General features: G+C 48.5%; 1 protein-coding gene across 1 annotated transcript in view; it reads left to right on the plus strand.

The window, feature by feature from the left end:
* LOC147109044 (protein Daple-like) overlaps nt 1-25013 on the plus strand; it is a 311247-nt gene that overhangs the window by 212355 nt on the left and 73879 nt on the right. Inside the window, exons 12-16 of the mRNA XM_086002608.1 lie at nt 875-1019; nt 6273-6457; nt 7221-7358; nt 9224-10294; nt 12993-13120. Coding sequence (XP_085858734.1) covers nt 875-1019; nt 6273-6457; nt 7221-7358; nt 9224-10294; nt 12993-13120 — 1667 coding nt within the window. The remainder of the gene's footprint in view (nt 1-874; nt 1020-6272; nt 6458-7220; nt 7359-9223; nt 10295-12992; nt 13121-25013) is intronic.

The following is a 25013-nucleotide window of genomic DNA, read 5'->3' on the forward strand; positions in this document are numbered from 1 at the left end:
ATCGTGATTTGCTGGTTCTCAGTCAGGGCAGCACGGTGGCATAGTGGTTAGCACTGTTGCCTCACAGCGCCAGGGACCCGGGTTCAAATCCGGCCTCGGGTGACTGTCTGTGTGGAGTTTGCACATTCTCCCCGTGTTTGCGTGGGTTTCCTCCGGGTGCTCCGGCTTCCTCCCACAGTCCAAAGATGTGCGGGTTAGGTTGATTGGCCATGATAAAAATTGGCCCTTAGTGTTAGGGGGGACTAAATATGTGGGGTTACGGGGATAGGGCTTGGGTGGGATGGCTGTCAGTGTAGGGACCGAGTGCTAGGGTTTGGATGATCAGCCATGATCTCGTTGAATGGCGGAGCAGGCTCGAAGGGCCGAATGGCCTACTCCTGCTCCTAGTTTCTATGTAATTCCACCCTGTATATGACTCCAGTCCCACATTCTATGCAATTTTTGTTAGGCAAGGGTATTGAGGGTTACAGAACCAAGGAGGGTGGATGGAGTTAAGATACAGATCAGCCCTGATCTAATTGAATGGCGGAATAGGAACGAGAGGCTGACTGGCCTCCTATTATTCCTCACCAGTGGTCCGCACATGTCTTCAAGCAGAGAACAGGAACCCTGGACGATTTTCACACCGTACCTCGGACTGAGATTGGTTAACCGAGCACAGAGTTAGGATTGAGCGTGGAGCCACACTCGGCTTACCCACTGGGGCAGGGGGTGGATGGTGCGGGGGGGTGGAGAAAGATCCGTTGCGTTTTCCTTCTAGGCTTGACATTGGTCACTGCCGTCCTTGAACACTCTGTCCCTCCGGCTCAGGGCTCAGGTTCCAGACAATTGACAAAGATCCTTCATTTCCACCTTCCTCGTGTTTTTTTTGCAGGATCGGGAAGCTGATCGGAAGCGCATTGAAGAGCTTCTCGAGGAGAACATGGTACTGGAAATTGAGAAGAAACAGAGCATGAATGAGTCTGCGCACCTGGGCTGGGAGCTGGAGCAGATGTCGAAGAGCACCGACCTCTTGGATGGTAGGTTTCACCTCATACCCCTGAAACTCTGCGTGGGTGACGCAGTCAGTCAATCATTGATTAAATGGCAGGGAGAGGCCGCTGAACTCTGATGGAATGTTGCAAGGTGGGGTTGGTTAACAAAATGGTTATAGTAGTCTAGTGGTTATGTTGCTGGACTAATGATCCAGAGAACGAGAAAAATAGGAGCAGGAGTAGGCCATTTGGCCCTTCGAGCCTGCTCAACACCAATGGCAACTTGAAAATTTGAATTCAGTCTTAAAAATCTGGAATTAAAAAGTTGGTACCAGTGAAAGTGGCCATGAAGCTTTTGGATTGTTGTAAAACCCAACTGGTTAACCGCTGTCTCATGAGGGAAGACAGCCTGCCGCCCTAACTCGGCCTGGTCTCTGTGTGACTCCAGTCCCACACCAACCTGGGTGACTCTTAACTGCCCTCTGAAGTTGCCAGCAAGCCACTCAATTGTATCAAATGCCCTCTGTGGGATGGGCAATAAGAGTCCAGCTTTGCCAACATCCAGAGAATGAATTAGAATAGACTAGTGTCAGCCGTGGCTCGGTGGGCAGCACCCTCGCCTCTGAGTCAGGAGGTCGTGGGTTCAAGTCCCACTCCAGAGACTTGAGCACAAAAATCTAGGCCGACACTCCCAGTGCAGTGCTGAGGGAGTGCTGCACCGTCGGAGGTGCCGTCTTTCAGATGAGACGTTAAACCGAGACCCCATCTGCCCTCAAGTGGACTTAAAAGATCCCATGGCACGACTTCAAGTGCTCTCCGGTGTCCTGGGGCCAATATTTATCCCTCAACCAACATCACTAAAACAGATGATCCGGTCATTATCACATTGCTGTTTGTGGGAGTTTGCTGTGCGCAAATTGGCTGTTGCGTTTCCCCACATTACAACAGTGACTACACTTCAAAAGTACTTCATTGGCTGTAACGCGCTTTGGGATATCTGGTGGTCGTGAAAGGCGCTATAGAAATACAAGGCTTTCTTTTCTTTCTAGAATGAAAAAGAATGAATTAAAAAAAAAAAGAAATGTGTAGTTAGAGCTCTGTTGGCATATTAGAACAGTATCGACCTGCAGCAATGTTTTCTGACAAAAGAAAATTCATTAGAGCTTCGTGGATGTGAACAGCCCCGTGATGGACAAACATCTTTTATTCCATCATTGAGCAACTGCTTGTCGAATGGATGAGAAATGAATTGATGGTCGAGCAAAGTTTCCCTTCAGCAATCCCCATTAACAAGCTCCTAATCGGAGCTCAGATCCTGAGGCGAGGGTTTTCTTTTTGTCGGTCTGAAAGCAACTGAACTCTTCAAACCTGCAACAAAAAGCTCTTCAAAATATAACGACCTGGCTCCTCTTCCTTTCAAAGCTCCATCCCAAAATAGCCTCGTCATTCATGTTTTGAGTGTCCTTACCTTGCGGGAGAATATACAGACGGAAAGAATAACTTTTCATGAGCTTACTGAAGAGGAATTGACGAAATTGCCCCTTGAGCTTCGCGTGTGTTTTAATTGTGACGGTGCTGTGGTTTTATCCGGTGGGAAAACTTTCGCCAACATCTGTTGAGGAGTCCTCACTGTGCCAGAAGTATAGATTTCACCGTGCTGACTTCCTTGAGTGTGGGAATGCTGTTTACCTGGAAAGAAAGAAAGAAACAAAGAAAGAAAGACTTGTATTTAGTTGCATATCTTCAGTTTTCCTCATTTTTGAACTTAGTTACGCTTTCTCCCAATAACCTTATAGAATCATACAGCACAGAAGGAGGCCATTCGGCCCACTGTGCCTGTACCAGCTCTTTGGTAGAGCTGTCCAATTAGTCCCACTCCCCCCCTACTCTTCCCCATAGCCCTGCAATTGTTTCCTTTTCAAATGTATATCCAATCCCCTTGTGAAAGTTACTATTGAATCTGCTTCCACCACCCTTCCCGGTTGTGCATTCCAGATCGTAACAACTCGCTGCCTTTAAAAAAATAAAAAAAAATTCTCCCCATGTCCGCTCGGTTCTTTTGCCAATTATCTTGAGGTGCTTTCCACTTTTCCTTCAAAGTTTTATCCTTTTTATTCCCTACTTTTGGATTTCACTCCAGGACGGTTGTCATTATTTCATCAGAGTTGACCTATCTTCACTGCACATTCTTTCAACCTGTAGCGAGTTGCCACTCGATGGCTTAAGAACATAAGAAATAGGAGCAGGCGTCGGCCATTCGGCCCTTCGAGCCTGCTCCATTATTCAGTAAGATCATGGCTGATCTTCGACCTCAACTCCACCTTTCCACACTATCCCATATCCCTTGGTTCCCTTAGTCTCCAAAAAGCTATCTCTCTCAGCCTTTGAATATACTCAATGACTGAGCCTCCACAGCCCTCTGGGGTACAGAGTTCCAAAGATTCACCACCCTCTGAGTGAAGAAATTTCTCCTCATCTCAGTCCTAAATGGCCGACCCCTTATCCTGAGACTGTGACCCCTGGTTCTAGACTCCCCAGCCAGGGGAAACATCCTCCCTGCATCTACCCTGTCAATCTCTTAAGAATTTTACACGTTTCAGAAGAGGGCTTCTCCCTCGAGACATTCTGTGCAAGTAGCACCCCACCGACAGCAGCAAGGTGACTGACTGACTGGTTAACCTGCTCTTTTTGTTGGTGACGTTGAATGAGCGAGGAATGTTGGGCAGAATCACCGGGTGAACATTTTCTTCTTCTGCGAATGGTCCCATAGGATCTTTTTAAACATCCACCTGAATCACTGGAGTAGGAAAACAGGACTTGAGTTTAACATCTCTGCTTTAAATCCTGGTTAAATATCAATGAGAGGTGTCTTAATTCCAGCTGGATGCTCGACAGACATGTGCCAGTTTAGTGTTGGTATGAAACTGGAATTGCTTCACACTCGGTGTTGAACCTATGCTGGAAAATGCATCTTTACTTTGTGTACCCAAAGCACCATTTGAGGCCATGCAGGTTTCCTCCCAAACTTTTAAATAGCTTAGAGTTTTAGAAAGTTTTTTTTATTCCCCCCCAAAATACAAATTCCTTTTTAGCTTGGGCTTTGAGGGGTTTTCTTCTGATCAGAATGGGAATTGTGACCCTTTAATATTTGGTATGGGCTTTGAGTTCTTCAGTGTTCCGTTCCAGCCCAATTTCTCGTGTCTTTCTTCACAACTGTTAACGGCTCATTCCGACTGTAATGGTACAGTCTTAAACATAGAAACATAGAAGATTGGAGCAGGAGTAGGCCATTCGGCCCCTCGAGCCTGTTCCGCCATTCAGTGAGATCGTGGCTAATCATCAAATTCAGTACCCTGTCCCTGCCTTCTCCCCATATCCCTTGATCCCTTTAGCCTTAAGAAATATATCCAACTCCTTCTTGAATATATTTAATGAATTGGCCTCAACTGCCTTGTGTGGTAGAGAATTCCACAGGTTCACCACTCTCTGGGTGAAGAAATTCCTCCTCATCTCTGTCCTAAATGGCTTACCCCTTATCCTTAGACTGTGACCCCTGGTTCTGGACTCCCCGACCATCGGGAACATCCTTCCTGCGTCTAGTCTGTCTGGTCCTGTTAGAATTTTATAAGTTTCAATGAGATCCCCTCTCATTCTTCTAAACTCCAGCGAATATAAGCCCAATTGACCCAATCTCTCCTCATACGTCATTCCTGCCATCCCAGATATCAGTCTGGTAAATCTTCGCTGAACTCCCTCCATGGCAAGAACATCCTTCCTCAGATAAGGCGACCAAAACTGCACACAATACTCAAGGTGTGGTCTCACCAAGGCCCTGTACAACTGCAGCAAGACATCCTTGCTCCTGTACTCGAATCCTCTCGCTACGAAGGCCAACATACCGTTTCTGTGTACCATTTCCGTGGCTCGAACATCCTTCAGGTGTCAGCTGTGGCGCAGTGGGAAGGTTGTGGGTTCAAGCTCCACTCCAGAGATTTGCCTGTATAATTCAGGCTGACGCTCCCAGTGCAGTGCTGAGGGAGGGCTGCTGAACTTCAAGACTGTTCTGGTATACCTGAGAGAGATTGAAGCATCACTGATCGGGAATCAGTTCTTGGTGGACCGTGCGGAGCTGGAGTTAGTCACTCATTGGCTTACTGTTTAGAAGAATGAGAGGTGATCTCATTGAAACATACAAGATTCTGAGGGGGATTGACAGGGTAGATGCTGAGAGGTTGTTTCCCCTGGCTGGAGAGTCTAGAACTAGGGGGCATAGTCTCAGGATAAGGGGTCAGCCATTTAAGACCGAGATGAGGAGGAATTTCTTCACTCAAGGGTTGTGAATCTTTGGAATTCTCTGCCCCAGAGGGCTGTGGATGCTGAGTCTTTGAGTATATTCAAGGCTGAGATCGATAGATTTTTGGACTCTAGGGGAATCAAGGGATACGGGGATCGGGCGGGAAAGTGGAGTTGAGGTCGATGATCAGCCATGATCTTATTGAATGACGGACCAGGCTCGAGGGGCCATATGGCCTACTCTTGCTCTTATTTCTTATGTTCTTAATGCTCCACCTACATGGTAGAAGACTGTGGGCTGGAAATTTGTCTCGGGCGATGGTGCAAAGCAGGTGGTATCGGGTCGGCCGTCCGTTATACGCAGCTCCTGATATTCAGCTCCATTGCAGTCAGTGGAACTAAATATCAGGCATGGCGTATAACGGGCGGCCGATTCGATAGCGCTCGTTATGCTCCACCGCCCGGGACGAATTTCTAGGCCTTTATATCAACAGATCATAGAACAGAACACAGAATGATACAGTTTTGGTGTACTTCTGTTCCATTGCTCTGGGAGGGAGGTGCAGTGTCTCCTATTGCCTGTCTTTCGCTACCTTTTCCTTAGAATCGTAGAAGGAGGCCATTCGGCCCATTGTGCCTGTGCCGGCTAGAGCTATCCAATTAGTCCCACTCCCTGCTCTTTCTGCATAGCCCTATAAATATTTCCCCCTTCAAGTATTTATCCAATTCCCTTTTGAAAGTTATTGTTGAATCTGCTTCCACCACCCTTTCAGGCAGCGCATTCCAGATCATAACAACTCACTCTGTTTTTAAAAAAAAAAAAAATAATAATAATAATAATTCTCATCTCGCCTCTGGTTCTTTTGCCAATCACCTTAAATTTGTGTCCTCTGGTTACCGACCCTCCTGCCAATGGAAACAGTTTCTCCTTATTTACTCTATCAAAACCCTTCATGATTTTGAACGCCTCTATCAAATCTTCCCTTATATTCGATCTTTTTGCAGCTAGTCGCAAGTCATTCGTGCTTGAGATGAATGAGTCGGCCTCGAGTCGGATCCTGAAGCTGGAGAAGGAGAACCAGAGTCTGCAACACGCGGTTCAGGAGCTCCAACAAACTTTACTATCAGTAGAGGAAAGCAAAGTCAGAATTGTGGAGCTGGAGAAAGAAAGCGAGCTTCTAAACATAAAGGTATGAAATGGGAATCTGGGCGTTATGTCTCAGAAGCCTTGGGTACACCAATCATTATTCAGCCACGAAATCCAACATACATTTATTTCATGTTACTTTTGAACGGTTCTGAAGCCAAAAACATGTTCTCATCTGCCGCCCCGGCCCCCACCCGCCTCCCCCAAACACCCGGAAGAGATTACGTTGAGGCAAATTAAATTGTAAATACTCTATTGGAATGATGGGCCAGAGTGACCCCTTGTCCTTCCATTCTCAGCCGTGGCTCGGTGAGCAGCACCCTCACCTCTGAGTCAGAAGGTCGTGGGTTCAAGTCCCACTCCAGAGACTTGAGCGCAAAATCCAGGCTGACAGTCCCAGTGCAATACTAAGGGAGTGCTGCATTGCCGGAGGTGCCGTCTTTCGGCTGAAATGTTAAACCGATTGTCCCGTCTGCTCTCTCAGGTGGATGTAAAATATCCCCACGGCCACTATTCGAAGAGGAGCAGGGGAGTTCTTCCCGGTGCCCTGGGCCAATATTTCTCTCTCAAACAACATCACTAAAAGAGGAGTTCTAATCATTATCACATCGCTGTGTGTGGGAGCTTGCTGTGCATAAATTGGCTGCCGCGTTTCCTGCATTACAACGGTGGCTACACTTCAAAAAGTACTTCATTGGCTGTAAAGTGCTTTGGGATGCCCTGAGGTTGTGAAAGGCGCTGGAGAAATGCAAGTCCTTTCTTCCATGTTGACCAAAATCCTATTCTGATCCCTACCTTGTTTTCAGGTGAAGAAACTTCAGTCTCAACTTGATCAGGAGAAGCAAAGTAACCAAGACATGGGCAGCCTGAGTGAGGAGCTTTTGCAAGACAAAATCCAATTAAAGGAAAGCATGGAGACTCTCCGAGCTGAAAAAGAGAGACAGGTAAAACTGGGCAGCACCAGAAGTGAGCTGATGCAATGATCATTAAAGTCACAGTTATACTGACAGCTGCGCTGCTGCAAAATGTTTTTTGCTTCTGCTTCCATCCATAAACTTGAGTTCATCCAAAGCTCTGCTGCCCATTTGCCCATCACCCCAATGCTCACTGCCCCGTGTCCTAACTCACACCAAGTCCCGTTCACCCATCACCCCTGTGCTCACTGAGCTACATTGCCTCCCGGTCTGGCGACACCTCGCTTTAAAAAATTCTCAGCCTTGTTTTCAAATCCCTCCCTGTCCTCGCCCCTCCCTATCTCTGTAATCTCCTCAGCCCTCCGAGATCTCTGCGCTTCTCCAATTCTGGCCTCTTGCACGTCCCCAATTTTAATTGCGCTACCATTGGCGGCTGTGCCTTCAGCTGCCTGGGCCCCAAGCTCTGGAATTCCCTCCGTAAACCTCTCCGCCTCTCTACCCTCCTCCTTTAAGAAGTTCCTTAAAACGTCCCTCTTTCTACAAGCTTTTGGTCACATGTCCTAATATCTCATGTGGCTCGGTGTCGAATTTTGTTTGATAATCGCTCCTGTGACATGCCTTGGGACGTTGATTGTATAATTCCGGGGTCAAGTGCGCGACTGAATTGTGGAGGCCATTACACACGGTTTGGTATCGGCACCACATTGTCAGACTTTGAGCATTCTATGAAGGTCCCTTCTGTCTCTAGGTTGCAAGGTCCTACACAAACCGAATTTGGGCCGTCTCGAGCTAGTTTCCGACAGGGTGCAGACTCCGCAGTTCCCAATTGGCACTATTTTAGCAATCTTACTCTGGAGAAGTCACAAGAATGCTGGTGTGTGATATGGTACAGCAGAGGATATGCTTCCCAGGTTGTAGTTAAAACACATTGACGAGCAGTGTAGAGGGACATTTAATGGAAGTGCCTCGCACCTGAGGTGGGAGCACGGCACACGAGCACTCGGTGCCTGTAATGGGAAAATGATCCGTTTCCCAATTCTAGTAACTTTGCTTCGTGGTGAGTCTACCATAAAAAGGAAGGGACGAACAAAAACCTGATGAGATTATGTTTCCATAAAGGGGTGGAACCAAACTGCTGTGACCAGATTTTGTTGTAAATCAAAATTTTATTCTATACTGCCACAAAATCAGAAACTTATCAGTCCCTTATTATCGGTACACAGCCAGAATCAGATAGGGTTGACAGAATGGACTAACGTGTGTTAGCTTTTGAAAGCACCTGGTTTTTCTGTAATAGATACTTGACTCGTAAAAACTGGCTCTTGTTGATTGAGACTCGAGACCGATTTCCCCACTGCCCGTTCTTATGCGTGTAACTACCTGTCCAATACCCTACTCCCATGTTTTTCTAACTGCTCATTGGAGGAGATGTAAAAGTAGTGTGGGCTGAGTCACCTTCGTGTACATCTGCTCCATTGCTCTGGGAGGTGCAGTGTCCCCTTCTGACTGTCTTTCTCTTTGCCCTCTCCTTTGAATCTTGCAGCACAGAAGGCGGCCATTCGGCCCATCATGCCCTTGCCGGCTCTTTAAAAGAGCTGTGCAAAGTAGTCCCGCACCCCAGCTTTTTCCCATTATCCCTGCAAATTAGTCCTCTTCAAGTACATGTCCAATTGCCTTTTTTCAGTTCCAATGGAATCTGATTCCACCGCCCTTTCAGGTCATACGTTCCAGATCTTAACAACCCTCTGTGTGGGGGAAAAACATTGTGTGGGTTGGGAACTTGCTTTGAGTTGCGTAGTGTCTGAACTTTCTCCTGAAACTTGACTCTTCATGCTTGAGTTTTCATTTGGGCAGTGTGGCTGTTTCTGATACTTTCTCTGATCCCTCGTATCCAGGTGAAGGAGCTGGAACAAGAGAACGAACACTTAAACCGGACAATCTGTTCGCTCAGGGAACGTTCTCAAATCAGCGCAGAGGCCAGAGTGAAGGACATAGAGAAGGAGAACAAAATCCTTCATGAGACCATCACGGAGACGAGCAGCAAGCTAGCCAAACTGGAGTTTGAAAAGAAACAAGCTCATAAGGAACTCCTGCAGTACAAAGAGAAAGAGGAAAAAGCAGAAGAACTGGAGAAAGGCGTTTACAAGCTTGAGCAAGAGAATGAGCAACTTCAGAAGCGTGTGGCTTCTTTGAAGATCACGTGCGAGAATGTCGGGGCCCTTGAACAAGAGAATTCAAACCTCGAGCTGGAGAATAGCAAACTCAAAAAATCTCTCAGTAGCTTGCAAAACGTGTCTATCAAGTTGGAGACGGTAGAGAAGGACAATAAGCAGTTGGATGAGGAGAACTTGGAGCTAAGGAGGATGGTGGAGACACTGAAGTTCACGAGAACAAAACTAATCAAAGTGGAAATGGAGAACCGAGAACTGGAAAAGGAAAAAGATGAACTGAGGAAAAATGTGGAACTGTTGAGGGCCTTGACTCGGAAATCTGAACGATTGGAAATTAGCTACCAATGTCTGGACTCGGAAAACCAGAGAATTCAGCAGGCCCTGGATAACAGCAACACAAAGATCCAACAACTTGAGAAGGAGCTACAGGACACCGAGAATGAGAATCACATTCTACAGAAGAATTTGGAGGAGCTGAAGATCTCCAGCAAAAGGCTGGAGAAACTAGAAAAGGACAACAAGGTGTTGGAGCATGAAGCTGCGCAACTTGAAAAGGACAAGAAGACACTGGACAAGGAGAACAAACGGCTGTGGCAGCAGGTGGAACTGAAGGATGCTATCTTGGATGAGAATAGTCTAAAGCTGTCGTGTTTGGAGAAGGAAAAGAGAACACTAGAAAAGGAAGTGGGCAAATACAAGGAGACCACAAACAAGGTGAAGGAGCTGGAAGTGGACAATAAGGAACTGTTCAAGCAAGCTACAATTAATAAGAGGACACTAGCTACACTAAGAGAGGTAGGTGATGTGGAGACCTGCCTTATTAATGTTGAAATGCCTCTTGCAATTTGTTTTGACTTCTTTCACAGGAGAAAAGTTGACCACCTTCTTGTACTTATCCTCAAATGTCAAGCCTTGACTCCTCTTGTCTTTGGTTTCCCGATTTAGCCAGTGTGGTACTGAACCGGACAGACTGTGTACGTGCCAGGTGTGATCCCCGGACTCGGAGTTCGCCAGTTTTAGTCGGTTAAAAACACCACGCAAGGTTCCCACCCCTGATCCCTGCCCAGTCACCTCCCGCTGGAAAGTGCAAGTGCATCTGCACAATAAGGAAAGGACCAGGCTGGAATGTGATTTATTTTTGAGTAGCCTGCCAACACCGCTCTGTGCAAACACCGCTCTAGACTCTCTGCCTGAAGGAGGAGAGAATGTTACCAGTGTTGGCAAGACTCTCGGTGCTTTCGGTAGAGCGGAGCAGGGGCGTAGGAAAGAGGGAGAGGGGAAAAAACCTCTAATCTGAGCATGAGCAAGTCAAAATGAGACTGTCCAATAACCATTATATCTAAAGCACTTAAATCTTTCCTCTTTGGAGGCTGTGTGACGGGGGAGCGAGGAGGAGGGAGGAAGTTTTTGGTTTGGAATACTTGACTTTAACACTGGTTGACACGGTGTAATACACTGGCATGAGTGCCTGACTGGAATTATATTCCTGTGTTTAATTCTGCTTCCTTTCTGCAGACTCACTGTTTGGGTGTCAGAGTGCGGGGAGAGGACTGAGTGTCCGGGGATTGGTGCTGGGGCTCAGAGTGTTTGCAGTTTACATTAAAGTCTTGTATTCAGGAACTCAAATTGGTGAAATTCTCAGACAATCGGGTGGGGTGGGGTGGTGGAGGGAGAGGGCAGTGCAATTGGCATCGACGATCTACAGAATGAACTCGATTAAAATCCAAGTCAGCCGAACAGCAGCAGATGAAATTCAATACAGGTAAGTGTAAAGTATCGCCTATTGGAAGGAAACATGGGCAACATACTCCATGAATGATGTGGAGATAGCTAAAAGGTGTGGCTCAGAGATCTAAGGGAACTTTGGTAGACTCCAGTGTTGTAACATGTTCAGTCACTGGGGCAACAATTAACAAACCAAACAGAATGCTGAACTGCATAACTCAAAACAGAAGAGTTGAGGGTATGAGGAAGTCCTGCTCAAACTGGCTCTGGCAGACCACACCTTGAGTACGATGTCCAATTCTGTTACCAAAACCGTTCAAGCCTGAGAGGCAGTGCGGAGAAGAGCCATAGGCTTACCGCTTGGTGTCAGAGGATTGAGTACGGATTAAAAAAAACTGGAGTTATTCTAGTTCTTTAGCTGGAAAGCAGGTGACCGAGAAGGAACCTTGTGTGTCCAAGATAGTAACCCGTGTAGAAAAGATAACTCCAGAGCCCTCCAAGGTAGACCGGGACAGTGGACAGGAGCGCCAAGGTTTGGACTGGTGCATGAAGAAGATCTTGATGGAGAGTGGTCGACACATGGACTGAACTTCCAAGTAGGGTTGCTAAGGTTTATCGTCAGTGTTAATTGCTTTAGCTGGGCACGTACTCCACATATCCACTACCATCGCACAAAAGTTCCTTCTAATCTCCAGTCTCGCCTGTACCATATTAAGTGTAGACCCATGCCCTCTAGTTTAGCTTTCAGTCCAAGTTAATAGCCGACCAACATCTACATTGTCCTTCAGTATTTCAGAAATCTGAATTAGCTCCTCCATCATCTCCTAACCAATACTAGTTCAACTCTGTGAGTTCATAATTAAGAACACTCGGATACTGTATTCTGTTCATACCGATAACCTCTCGCAACACCTCACCTTCATTTTGAAGGCGTAACTTAAGTGTCCAATTACACAGAATATACGGCACAGAAACAGGCCATTCGGCCCAACCAGTCCATGCCGGCGTTTATGCTCCACTCGAGCCTCCTCCCATCCTTCCTCATCTAACGCTATCAGTATAACCCTCTATTCCCTTCTCCCACATATAAGATCATAAGAACATAAGAGATAGGAGCAGGAGTAGGCCATTCGGCCCCTCGAGCCTGCTGATCATGGCTGATCTGATCTTGGCCTCAACTCCACTTCTCTGCCTGTTCCCCATAACCCTTGACTCCCCTATAGCTCAAAAACCTGTCTCTCTCACTTCTCCTTAAATGCATCTATGCTGTTTGCCTCAACCACTCCCTGTGATGGGGAGTTCCACATTCTCACCACTCTCTGGGTAAAGAAGTTTCTTCTAAATTCCTCATTTGATTTCTTGCCAACTATCTTATATTGATGGCCTCCAATATTGCTCTTCTCCACAATTGGAAACACTCTCTGTAACTACTCTATCAAAACTTTTCATAATCATAAAGACCTCTATTAGCTCACCCCTCAAACTTCCCTTTTCAAGAGAAAGGAGACCCAGCCTGTTCATCATTTCCTGGTGGGTATACCCTCGCAGTTCTGGTAGCATCCTTGTAAATCTTTTTTGCACCCTCTCCAGTGCCTCGATATTCTTTTTATAATATGGCGACCAGAACAAATGGGACCTCTGCCTTTAGGCATCAGAACCTGCTCTTGGTTTTTTTCTCTCGACTCCTCTGGTTATTGGATTACCAGTGCAGTCAGTGTTGGTAAATTGTTGATGTTGGTCGGATCTAATCTGTGCGTCTGTATTCCAGGAACTCGTCCACGAAAAACTGAAGAGCCAGCAGCTCTCCAATGAGTTGGAAAAGCTCAACCAGGAGTTGGAGAAGATTGGTCTAACCAAAGAGAGACTTCTACAAGAGGAACACAACAGTGATGATAAGTAAGAAGACCCCTCTTTCTATTGGAGTCATTTGGTTATACAATAGTATACTTCCTCTAGTCTGCCCTCCACTATCTGCCACACTTCCAATGCCTTAGTAAGTTGCCACAGAGTCTGTTGGCTGTGTACAAGAGATGACTGGCTAATTCTGGGTCAAAAGGTTCCTTTTAAAAAGGGTCTGATTCACACCTGTCAGCTGACACTGAGGAAGAATGCAACATAATACAAGAGGACATTAGAAAACTTGCAGACCGGGCAGATAAGTGGCAAATTAACTTTAACACAGATAACTGTGAGCTGATGCACTTTGGTAGGAAAAATAGAAACATCACCTACACCTTAGAAAATAAGAAACTGATTGGAGTGGATAAGCACAAGGATCTCGGGATACAGGTGAACAAATCATTAAAAGCATCATAAATCACAGGTCGGCAAAGTAATTAAAAATGCTAACAAAGCCCTGGGATTTATATCTGAAATTATAGAATTCAAAAGTAGTGAAGTTATGTTAAACTTGTATAGGACTCTGGTCAGGCCGTACTTGCAATAAAAAGGACGTAGAAGCCTAGTCCTTTTGAGAAGCTCGAGCTTCTATTGAATCTGTATCCACCACCCTATCAGGCAGTGCATTGCGTTCCAAATCCTAGCCACTTGCGGCGTAAAAAAGCTTTTCCTCACGTCGCCCCTGGCTCTTTTGCCAGTCACCTGAGAGCTGTGTAACTTCTCAGTAAAGGAGCTGGAATTGGAGCCCGCAGGAGCAGGCCAGGTAGGGGGAGGGGGGCAAAGACAGAAAGAAAGACTTGCATTTCTATAGCACCTTTCACGACCACCGGACGTCTCAAATCGCTTTACAGCCTATGAAGTACTTTTGAAGTGTAGCCACTGTTGTAATGTAGGAAACGCGACAGCCAATCTGCGCACAGCAAGATCCCACAAGCAGCACTGTGATAATGACCAGATAATCTGTTTTAGTGATGTTGGTTGAGGGATAAATATTATCCCCAGGACACTGGGGAGAACTCTTTTTTCCTTCCCCCCCGCCGCTCCTCTTCGAAATAGTGCCACGGGATCTTTTACGTCCTCCCGAGAGAGCACATGGGGCCTGGGTTTAATGTTGCATCCGAAAGACAGCACCTCTGACGGTGCAGCACTCCCTCAGCACTGCACTGGAGTGTCAGCCTAGATTTTTGTGCTCGGGTTCCTGGAGTGGGACTTGAACCCACAACCTTCTGACTCCGAGGCGAGTGTGCTACCCACAGAGCCACGGCTGACAGTCCAGCAGAGAATGGAGACTCGGTAGAAAGTGACAGTGAAGGTGGAGATCGCAACAAAGCCCAGAAGCCAAGGGTGGAATGGGATTTGGCCCCAGGAGAAGGCAGCTTTCTGCCCAGGATCCAGGACAGCAGCGGCGTGAAGGCCGAGCGACCAGCTGGAGTACAATCCAGGAGCCCAGTAGGTGAACAGAAAGAGATAAAGCTATAGGACCAGTTGATTTATGAAATAGGGCCCTTCTACCAGCTGTATGGAAGCTGGAATAGGCCTGGCCTTTATTTTTTTGTTTGGGAGCAAATAAGTAGGAGGAGTCAGTACTGAACCGCAGCTCAGTTAATGTCCGACACGGGGCAGGGGTTGCCAACAACAACAACTTGTATTTATATAGCACCTTTAAAGTATTAAAAATGTCCCAAGGCGCTTCACAGGAGTATTTGAAGACAAAAAATTGACACCGATCCACATAAGGATAAATTAAGGCAGGTGACCAAAAGCTTGGTCAAAGAGGTAGGTTTTAAGGAGCGTCTTAAAGGAGGAAAGAGAGGCAACAAGGCACGGCCACCAGTGGTTGAGCGATTATAATCAGGGATGCTCAGGAGGGCAGGATTAGAGGAGCGCAGCAGATATCTCGGGGAGTTGTGGGGCTGGAGGAGATTACAGAGATAGGAAAGGGCGAGGCCATGGAGGGATTTGAAAACCGGGAGCCAGTGTAGGTCAGCGAGGACAGGGGTGACGGGTGAACGGGACATGGTGCGAGTTAGGACTGTCCTGGAGTCTCCAGGAACTAAAGGTTAATCTCCAGGGCACTGCTGCGAGAAAATACATAGGGGCATTAAAACAAATTGTCTCTTTTTATTTCCTTGAACACTTTTATTTGAGTTACAAAATATTGGAGATGGGGGACTGTGGGGGGAGGCTGTTGGAGATGGGGGGGGTCATGTGACAAAACCTACAGCAACACCTCCAACCAGAGTTGGCAACCTGGGGGGTCAGAGCTGCACGGTACAGGAGGTCTATCGAAGGCCAGAGTTGATGAGCTGCAAATAGCCCCAGGGACTGATGTGCCTCAATAAATCCGAGACTCGATGTTAGCGAAACAAAACAAGGCTTTTATTGACTTAGAAGGTAACACACAGAGGAGAATGTATCTTCCATCCAGAGGTCTGCCGTACTGGATGTGCTGCAGGCTGGGCCAGCTTACATAGGAGCCAGGTATGGGCGGAGCCCTACACACAGTACAATACAATGGAAATGAAACTGAAACCAACCACAGTCACAGGCAGAGAAATACTGATGAGTGATGAATGGAATATTTCATCACATTGACCCCTTCTATAGATTTAGTCTGTTCGGGGGTTTGATAGTCCTCTGCGACCGACGTGGCTGTTGTGGTGCCGCGGGTGTCGGCTGGGTGTCCCCGGTGGCCTCCTGGGTCTCTGCCGGGGGTGCCGCCAGGGTTGTTGAAGGGGTAGTTGGTGGGGGTACCGTTGGTCGATGTTCTTCCGGGGGTGATGAAAGAGTAGTGGGTGGGTAAGAGTTGCTGTGGTCGTTGTTGCTGCTGTTGTCGTGGTTGTTGTCGTTACCGGCTGGGGCGACGTCTTTTATGGACACGGTGTCCTCCCTTCCGTCGGCATGCCGGACATACGCGTATTGGGGGTTGGCGTGGAGTAGGTGCACTGACTCCACGAGAGGGTCCGTCTTATGGCCCCTCACATGCCTTCGCACGAATACCGGACCTGGGGTGGAGAGCCATGACGGCATGGATACGCCTGAGGTGGATTTCCGGGGAAAGACAAACATTCGCTCGTGAGGCGTGGCATTAGTGGCAGTACACAATAGCGACCGTATCGAATGGAGCACATCTGGGAGGACTTCCGGCCAGCGGGAGATAGGGAGGCCTTTGGTCCTTAGAGCTAGAGTGACTGCTTTCCATACTGTCCCGTTCTCTCGCTCCACTTGACCGTTACCCCGGGGGTTGTAGCTGGTGGTACGGCTCGTGGCGATCCCCCTGGACAGCATGTACTGGCGTAGCTCTTCACTCATGAAGGATGCCCCCCTATCCGTATGGATGTAGCTCGGCATACCGAACAGGCAGAACAGGCTGTTGAGGCATTTAATGACCGTGGCGCTGGTCATGTCTGGGCAGGGGAAGGCGAATGGGAAACGAGAATATTCGTCCACAATGTTCAGGAAGTAAACATTGCGGTCGACGGACGGGAGGGGGCCCTTGAAATCTAAGCTGAGCCGCTCAAAGGGCCGTGTAGCTTTGATTAAGTGGGCTCTATCTGGGCGGTAGAACCGAGGCTTGCACTCAGCGCAAGTGCGACAGTTCCTGGTTAGGGACCGAACTTCCCCAATCGAGTAGGGTAAGTTGCGGGACTTTATGAAGTGGAACAGCCGCGTGACCCCTGGGTGGCAGAGGTCATTGTGGAGGGTCTGTAGCCGATCCCCGGTGGCGCTGGCACACATCCCTCGTGAGAGGGCGTCGGGGGATTCGTTAAGGGCCCCTGGCCGGTAAATGATGTCATAATCGAAGGTGGAGAGCTCGATCCGCCACCTAAGAATCTTATCATTTTTAATCTTCCCCCTCTGTTTATTATTGAACATAAACGCTACCGACCGCTGGTCGGTAAGTAGGGTGAAGCGTTTGCCGGCTAGGTAGTGGCGCCAGTGGCGCACTGCCTCCACGATGGCTTGGGCCTCCTTTTCTACGGAGGAGTGTCTGATCTCGGGCCCTTGGAGGGTCCTCGAGAAGAAAGCTACGGGCCGCCCCGCCTGGTTGAGGGTGGCCGCCAAGGCAAAGTCAGACGCATCACTTTCCACTTGAAAGGGGGTGTTCTCGTCCACTGCCTGTAGCGTGGCCCGCTCAATATCCTGCTTAATGCTTTTGAAGGCGGCATGGGCCTCAGCAGAGAGCGGAAAAGAGGATGCTTTCAAGAGGGGGCGGGCTTTGTCGGAGTAGTTGGGGACCCATTGGGAATAATAAGAAAATAACCCCAGGCACCTTTTCAGGGCTTTGGGAGTGTTGGGCAGGGGCAGCTCCCGTAGGGGGCGCAATCGGTCGGGGTCTGGTCCGATTTCCCCATTCTCCACCACGCTGCCGAGTATGCAGAGGCGCGTGGTGTTGTAAACGCACTTGTCCTCGTTGTCATTAGTCATAGAGTCATAGAGTTTTACAGCACAGAAAGAGGCCCTTCGGCCCATCGTGTCTGCGCCGCCCATCCATCCCTGTCCAGTCTAATCCCATTTTCCAGCATTTGGTCCATAGCCCTGTATGCAATGGCATTTCAAGTGCTCATCCAAATGCTTCTTGAATGTTGTGAGGGTTCCTGCCTCTACCACCCTTTTAGGCATTGAGTTCCACATTCCAACCACCCTCTGGGTGAAAAAGTTCCTCCTCAAATCCCCTCTAAATCTCCTGCCCCTTACCCTGAATCTATGCCCCCTTGTTATTGACCCCCCTACTAAGGGGAAAAGTTCCTCTTTGTCTACCCTATCTATGCCCCTCATCATTTTGTACACCTTTGCTCCAAGGAAAACAACCCCAGCCTGTTTAGTCTTTCTTCATAGCTGAGGCGCTCCATCCCAGGTAACATCCTGGTGAATCTTCTCTGCACCCTCTCCAAAGCAATCACATCCTTCCTATAGTGAGGCGACCAGAACTGCACACAGTACTCCAGCTGTGGCCTCACCAGCGTTTTGTACAGCTCCATCATAACCTCCCTGCTCTTATATTCTATGCCTCGGCTAATGAAGGCAAGTATCCCATATGCCTTTTTAACCACCTTATCTACCTGTTCCGCTGCCTTCAGAGATCTATGTACATGTACACCAAGGTCCCTCTGACCCTCTGTACTTCCTAGGGTCCTACCACTCATTGTGTATTCCCTTGCCTTATTTGTCCGTCCAAAATGCATCACCTCGCACTTTTCAGGGTTAAATTCCATTTGCCACTTTTGCGCCCAACTGACCAACCCGTCTATATCGTCTTGTAGCCTGAGGCTTTCCTCCTTGCAATTTACCACCCCACCAATTTTCGTGTCATCTGCAAACTTACTGATCATCCCTTTTACATTCTCATCCAAATCATTTATGTAGATCACAAACAACAAGGGACCCAGCACCGATCCCTGAGGTACCCCACTGGACACAGGCTTCCAGTCACAAAAGCAACCTTCGACCATCACCCTCTGCCTCCTGCCACTCAGCCAGTTTAGGATCCAACGCGCCAAGGCACCCTGGATCCCATGGGCTCTTACCTTCTTGACCAGTCTCCTATGCGGGACTTTGTCAAAAGCTTTACTGAAGTCCATGTAAACCACATCCACAGCATTTCCCTCATCCACCCCCCTAGTCACCCCCTCGAAAAATTCAATCAGATTTGTCAGACATGATTTACCCTTGACAAAGCCATGCTGACTATCCCCGATTAATCCTTGCCTCTCCAAGTGGAGACTAATTTTGTCCCTCAGAATTTTTTCCAATAATTTCCCTACCACAGATGTTAGGCTCACTGGCCTGTAATTCCCTGGTTTATCCCTGCTACCCTTCTTGTATAATGGTACTACATTAGCTGTTCTCCAGTCCTCTGGTACATCCCCTGTGGCCAGAGAGGTTCTGAAAATTTGTGTCAGAGCCCCTGCAATCTCCTCCTTTGCCTCCCACAGCAGCCTGGGATACATCTCGTCCGGGCCTGGGGATTTATCCACTTTTTGGCCTGCTAAAACCGCTAGCACCTCCTCCCTCTCGATGCTAATATGTTCAAGTATGTCACAGTCCCCTTGCCCGATTTCTATGTCTGCATCGTCTTTCTCCATAGTGAACACAGATGCAAAAAATTCATTTAAAACCCCGCCTACATCATCTGGCTCTACACACAGATTGCCACTTTGGTCCCTAATGGGCCCTACCCTTTCCCTGGTTATCCTCTTGCCCTTAATATACTTATAAAACATCTTAGGATTTTCCTTTATTTTGCTCGCCAGTGTTATTTCATGGCCCCTCCTCGCCCTCCTAATTTCTTTTTTAAGTATGCCCCTGCACTTTTTATACTCCTCTAGGGCTTCTTCCGTCTTTAGTCTTTTGTAACTGCCAAAAGCCCCCCTTTTATTTCTAATGCATTTTTGTATCTCCCTTGTCATCCAAGGTTCCCTTTGCTTGTTGGTCCCACCCTTGACCTTTACAGGAACTTGTTGGCGCTGTACTCTCTCTATTTCCCTTCTGAAAGTCTCCCACTGTTTTGATGTGGATTTTCCTATAAGTAGCTGCTCCCAGTCCACTTTGGCCAGATCCTGCCTTATCATATTAAAATCGGCCTTCCCCCAATTTAGAACCCTTATTTCCGGGCCGTCTTTGTCTTTTTCCATGACCACCTTAAATTTCACCGAATTATGGTCACTGTCGCCAAAATGCTCTCCTACTGATACTTCCACCACTTGCCCGGCTACATTCCCCAGAATTAGGTCCAGTACCGCCCCCTCTCTTGTAGGACTTTCTACATGTTGGCTCAAAAAGCTCTCCTGGATGCACTTTAAGAATTCTGCACCCTCTAAGCCTTTCACACTCTGACTATCCCAATTTATATTGGGGAAGTTGAAATCCCCCACTATTATTACCCTATTATTTTCACACTTCTCTGAGATTTGCCTACATATCTGTTCCTCTATCTCCCCCTGACTGTTTGGGGGCCTATAGTACACTCCCAGCAAAGTGCTTGCCCCCTTTTTGTTTTTAAGTTCTACCCATATGGCCTCATTTGAGGAACCCGCTAATATATCATCCCTCCTTACAGCAGTAATTGACTCCTTAATTAATATTGCAACACCCCCTCCCCTTTTACACCCCCCTCTGTCTCGCCTGAAGATTCTATACCCCGGAATATTGAGCTGCCAGTCCTGACCCTCCCTCAACCATGTCTCCGTGATGGCAACAATGTAGGTGAGGTTGAGTTTTTGTGCGGTTTTCAGGAACCTCTCGAGGTTTGAGTCGTGATCCTGCTGGTTGTGACCGCAGATGGTGACGTTGTCGAGGTAGGGGAAGGTTGCCTGCAAGTGGTGGTCATCGACCATGCGGTCCATCTCCCTCTGGAAGACCGAGACCCCATTCGTCACCCCAAAGGGGACTCTGAGGAATTGGTAGAGGCGTCCGTTCGCCTCGAAGGCGGTGTACGGGCGGTCCTCTGGTCTGATAGGGAGCTGGTGGTACGCTGACTTGAGGTCGATGATGGTGAACACCCGGTATTGGGCGATTTGGTTCACCATTTCTGATATGCGGGGTAGCGGGTAGGCGTCTAGTTGGGTGTACCTGTTGATTGTTTGGCTATAGTCGATCACCATCCGTTTCTTCTCACTACCCCTTACCACCACCACTTGGGCGCGCCACGGGCTATTGCTGCGTTCAATAATGCGCTCTTTCAGGAGCCTGTCTACCTCGGTCGCGATAAACCGCCTGTCCTCCCAGCTGTACCTCCTGCTTTTGGTCGCTATTGGCCGGCAGTTAGGGGTAAGGTTCGCGAATAGCGAAGGCGGCTTTACCTTCAGGGTAGCCAGACCGCACACTGTGAGGGGCGGCTGGGACCCACCGTAATTGAGCGTGATGCTTTGGTGGTAGCACTGGAAATCCAGGCCCAAGATCACGCTCGCACATAGATTCTTCATGATTAATGCTTTAAAATTATCGTATACAGTTCCGTTAACGGACAATTGTACCGTGCAGTAACCCATAATGGTCGATGTCTGGGTTTTATCAGCCATAGAGATGGTACCCCGAGTAGGGACCACCTTTAGGGAGAGTTGTTGTACCAGTTCAGGGTGGATAAAACTCTCCGTGCTTCCACTGTCAATTAAACATTTAACCCTGCACCCGTTTACCTCAATGTCCACCATTGATTTGGATAGCGGGTGCGGCCTGGTCTGGTCCACTGTGACCGATGCCACTGTAGGGCCCTGATCGAGACAAGATGGTGTCCACGCTGTCTGCTCACAAGATGGCGGACCCCACGAGGTCGGGCAAGATGGCGTCCAAGATGGCCGCTCCCACGGCGCACACGCGGCGGTGGCGGGTTTTCCGGCGGGGTTCCCTCTGCACACCTTCCCGAAGTGCCCCTTCTTACCACACTTAAAGCAGGTGGTGCCTTTCGCCAGGCACAGGTTTCTGGTGTGCTTCGGCTGCCCGCAGAAGTAGCAGTTGGGTCCCCGACGCGTCGCGGCTGTCGTGGGGCTTCTGGGGGGAGAGCGGGGCCCCGACGGTGTCGGGCTGCCGGGCGGGGAAGATGCCTTCCAAGATGGCGGCGCCCTTGGTGCACACGTGGCGGCGTGGACGGCACGGGCTGAAGAGTAGGCGTCCGAGTTTCTCCGGGCCACATCCAGGGATCGTGCTGTGTCCGCAGCCTGTTTCAGGTCCAATCCCGTTTTTTCCAGCAGTCTCTGCCGGATGTAAGTGGAGCTGAGGCCTGTGATAAAGGCATCGCGAACAAGCTCGTCAGTGTACACTGCAGCTTTTACATCTTGGCACTTGCAGTCTTTGCCAAGCATTTTCAGGGTGCCTAGGAACTCCTCCACCGATTCCCCAGGTCGCTGTGCGCGAGTAGCGAGCAGATGCCTAGCATACACCTCATTCGTAGGCTGCTGGTAATGCGCCTTTAAGATGTCGCAGGCGGCCGGGTACGTGTCGGCGTCTTGGATGAGGGGGTAAACCCGGTGGCTTACCCAATTCCGCAGAATTCCGAGTTTCATACTCGCAGCGTCCGTAGCGTCTTTGACGGCTGCGGAATTGTCCAGGAAGAATTCCATACACATAAACCAGTGTCCGAAGCATGCCGATGCGTCCGAAGCATGCTGGTCCAAATCCAAACGTTCGGGTTTCAAGAGTTGATCCATTGTGTTGAAAATTAAGTCAATAAAATTGATGTGCCTCAATAAATCCGAGACTCGATGTTCGCGAAACAAAACAAGGCTTTTATTGACTTAGAAGGTAACACACAGAGGAGAATGTATCTTCCATCCAGAGGTCTGCCGTACTGGATGTGCTGCAGGCTGGGCCAGCTTACATAGGAGCCAGGTATGGGCGGAGCCCTACACACAGTACAATACAATGGAAATGAAACTGAAACCAACCACAGTCACAGGCAGAGAAATACTGATGAGTGATGAATGGAATATTTCATCACAGGGACATATCTGGCCGCCTTTTGGAGAGGGGTTACTCGGTAAAAGCTAGCTACTTCCTTAACGTATTGGTGTAGGCTTGTAAACTGGGCCTGTCACAAAGCCTTAGGAATGTTACAAAATATCAGGGACGTAATCATCTGAATTTAATTTTATTTGCGGGGCGGGTGGGAGGGGGTAGGAAATCCAAGTGGATCCCTGTGTTGCTCAGTCGATGTAAGAAAGTTCGAGCTGTTGTTTTCTTTGGAACAGAGGAGGCTGAGGGGAGATTTAATTGAGGTGTATAAAATTATGAGGGGCCTCGATAGAGTGGATAGGAAGGACCTATTTCCCTTAGCAGAAGGTTCAATAACCAGGGGGCATAGATTTAAAGTAATTGGTCGGACGTTTAGAGGGGATTTGAGGAGAAATGTTTTCACCCAGAGGGTGGTGGGGGTCTGGAACTCACTGCCTGAAAGGGTGGTCGAGGCAGAAACTCTCATCACATTTAAAAAGTACTTGGATATGCACTTGAAGTGCCGTAAGCTGCAAGGCTATGGACCAAGTGCTGGAAAGTGGGATTAGGCTGGATAGCTCTTTGTCGGCCGGCACGGACAAGATGGGCCGAATGGCCTCCTTCTGTGCTGTAAATTTCTCTGATTCTAGAAGCGTAGGAATTCCCTGGCTTGCTTCACTCGTAAGCGTTACAATTGTGAGCACCCTTGCTGCTGCTGGTTTCTTAATTAAAGAGTTTCAAAAACCACCAGGTCCTCGGGAGCACTCGATGCAGCTTAAGAACATAAGAATTAGGAGCAGGAGTCGGCCATTCAGCCCCTCGAGCCTGCTCCGCCATTCAATAAAATTATGGTCGATCTTCAACCTCAACTCCACTTTCCTGTTCGATCTCCATATCCCTTGATTCCCCCACAGTCCAAAAATCTATTGATCTCAGCCTTGAATATATTCAATTACTCAGCCTCCACAGCCCTCTGGGGTAGAGAATTCCAAAGATTCACAACCCTCTGAGTGAAAAAATTCCTCCTCATCTCAGTCTTAAATGGCTCACCCCTTATCTTGAGACTATGCCCCTTAGTTCTAGACACTCCAGCCAGGGGAAACAACCTCTCGGCAACTTGCGTTCTTTGGGAGATCAAAGCGGGAACCGGGTCTGGGGAAACATTGGCCGTGGCTGCGGGAGGGGGAGCCTCGGGAGAGTCCCAATGGGCCCGTGTCTACGTGTGACGTTCTACATTGCCGACTGTGGGGCTGAGAGAGTGGAATGTCTCCACATGGCACACCCCGTACAACCCATGGGGGCTGCACAAACATTCACGTTGCACTTGATTGCTTTTTCAAACAATATTGCGAAGAGCTTCAATTAAACAGTGCCGACGGTAGTTGGATAACTAGAAAGCTCAGAGGAACATTGCGAAGCAAATGGGGAGGAATTTTACTTTTCACACAGGCTGGTCATTCTTTAGCTCAGTCGTCCCTTTAGTACTTTGAGGGCTGATGGCTGTGGTATAATTGGGTTGGAGAAGTTCAGAGCCCAAAACTGAGAAGAAGCTAACAACACCACAGTTAAAGTAAGAACGTGGTAATGAGTAACGACACTTGGCTCATCTGGCCCACTGTTTCCATTGTCCTTACCGCGTCACCTCACCGGAAGTGAGGTCAGTCCAGGCCAGCCATGGACGGACACAGCTCACCTGATGGCTGCGGAGCAGCGGAGGATGTGACAGAACCCTTCATCGCCACGCTTGTAACTCTTACACCAACAAATTCTTAAGTCTCAACTGAGTTGCGGTGTTGCTAAGAGGGGCCTGGGACCTCCCTGGTCAATTTTTCTTTCTTCCTCCTCTTTCCCCTTCTCTCTCTCTCCCCCTCCCCCTCCTCTCTCTCTCTCCCCCTCCCTCCTCTCTCTCTCTCCCCCTCCCTCTCCTCTCTCTCTCCCCCTCCCTCCTCTCTCATAGAATCATCGAATCTTACAGCACAGAAGGAGGCCATTCAGCCCATCGTATCTCTTTGGTAGCACTATCCAATGAATCCCACTCCTCTGCTCTTTTCCCCATATTTCTTCCCTCCAAGTATTTACATCTCTCCTTGACAAAATTTATCCTTGAACTAACATGACTAAAACAGATCATCTGGTCATTTATCTCCTTGCTGTTTGTGGGACCTGGCTGTGTGTAAATTGGCCGCTGCGCTAGTTAGTCTATGTAGCGGTGACTATGTTGGTTCCATTGGCTGTAAAGGGCTTTGGGATGTCCCGAGGGCGTGAAAGGCACTATATAAATGCAAGTTCTTTTTACTTTTTCTCTCCTTTACCCTTCTTTCACCGGGGAGGTCCCAGGCCCCTCTTAGCAACACCGCAACCCAGTTGAGACTTAAGAATTTGTTGGTGTAAGAGTTACAAGCGTGGCGATGAAGGGTTCTGTCACATCCTCCGCTGCTCCGCAGCCATCAGGTGAGCTGTG

This window comes from Somniosus microcephalus, chromosome 12 (assembly GCF_052327205.1).
Source record: "Somniosus microcephalus isolate GS21.2 chromosome 12, FLI_Smic_1.0, whole genome shotgun sequence".
NCBI lineage: Eukaryota > Metazoa > Chordata > Chondrichthyes > Squaliformes > Somniosidae > Somniosus > Somniosus microcephalus.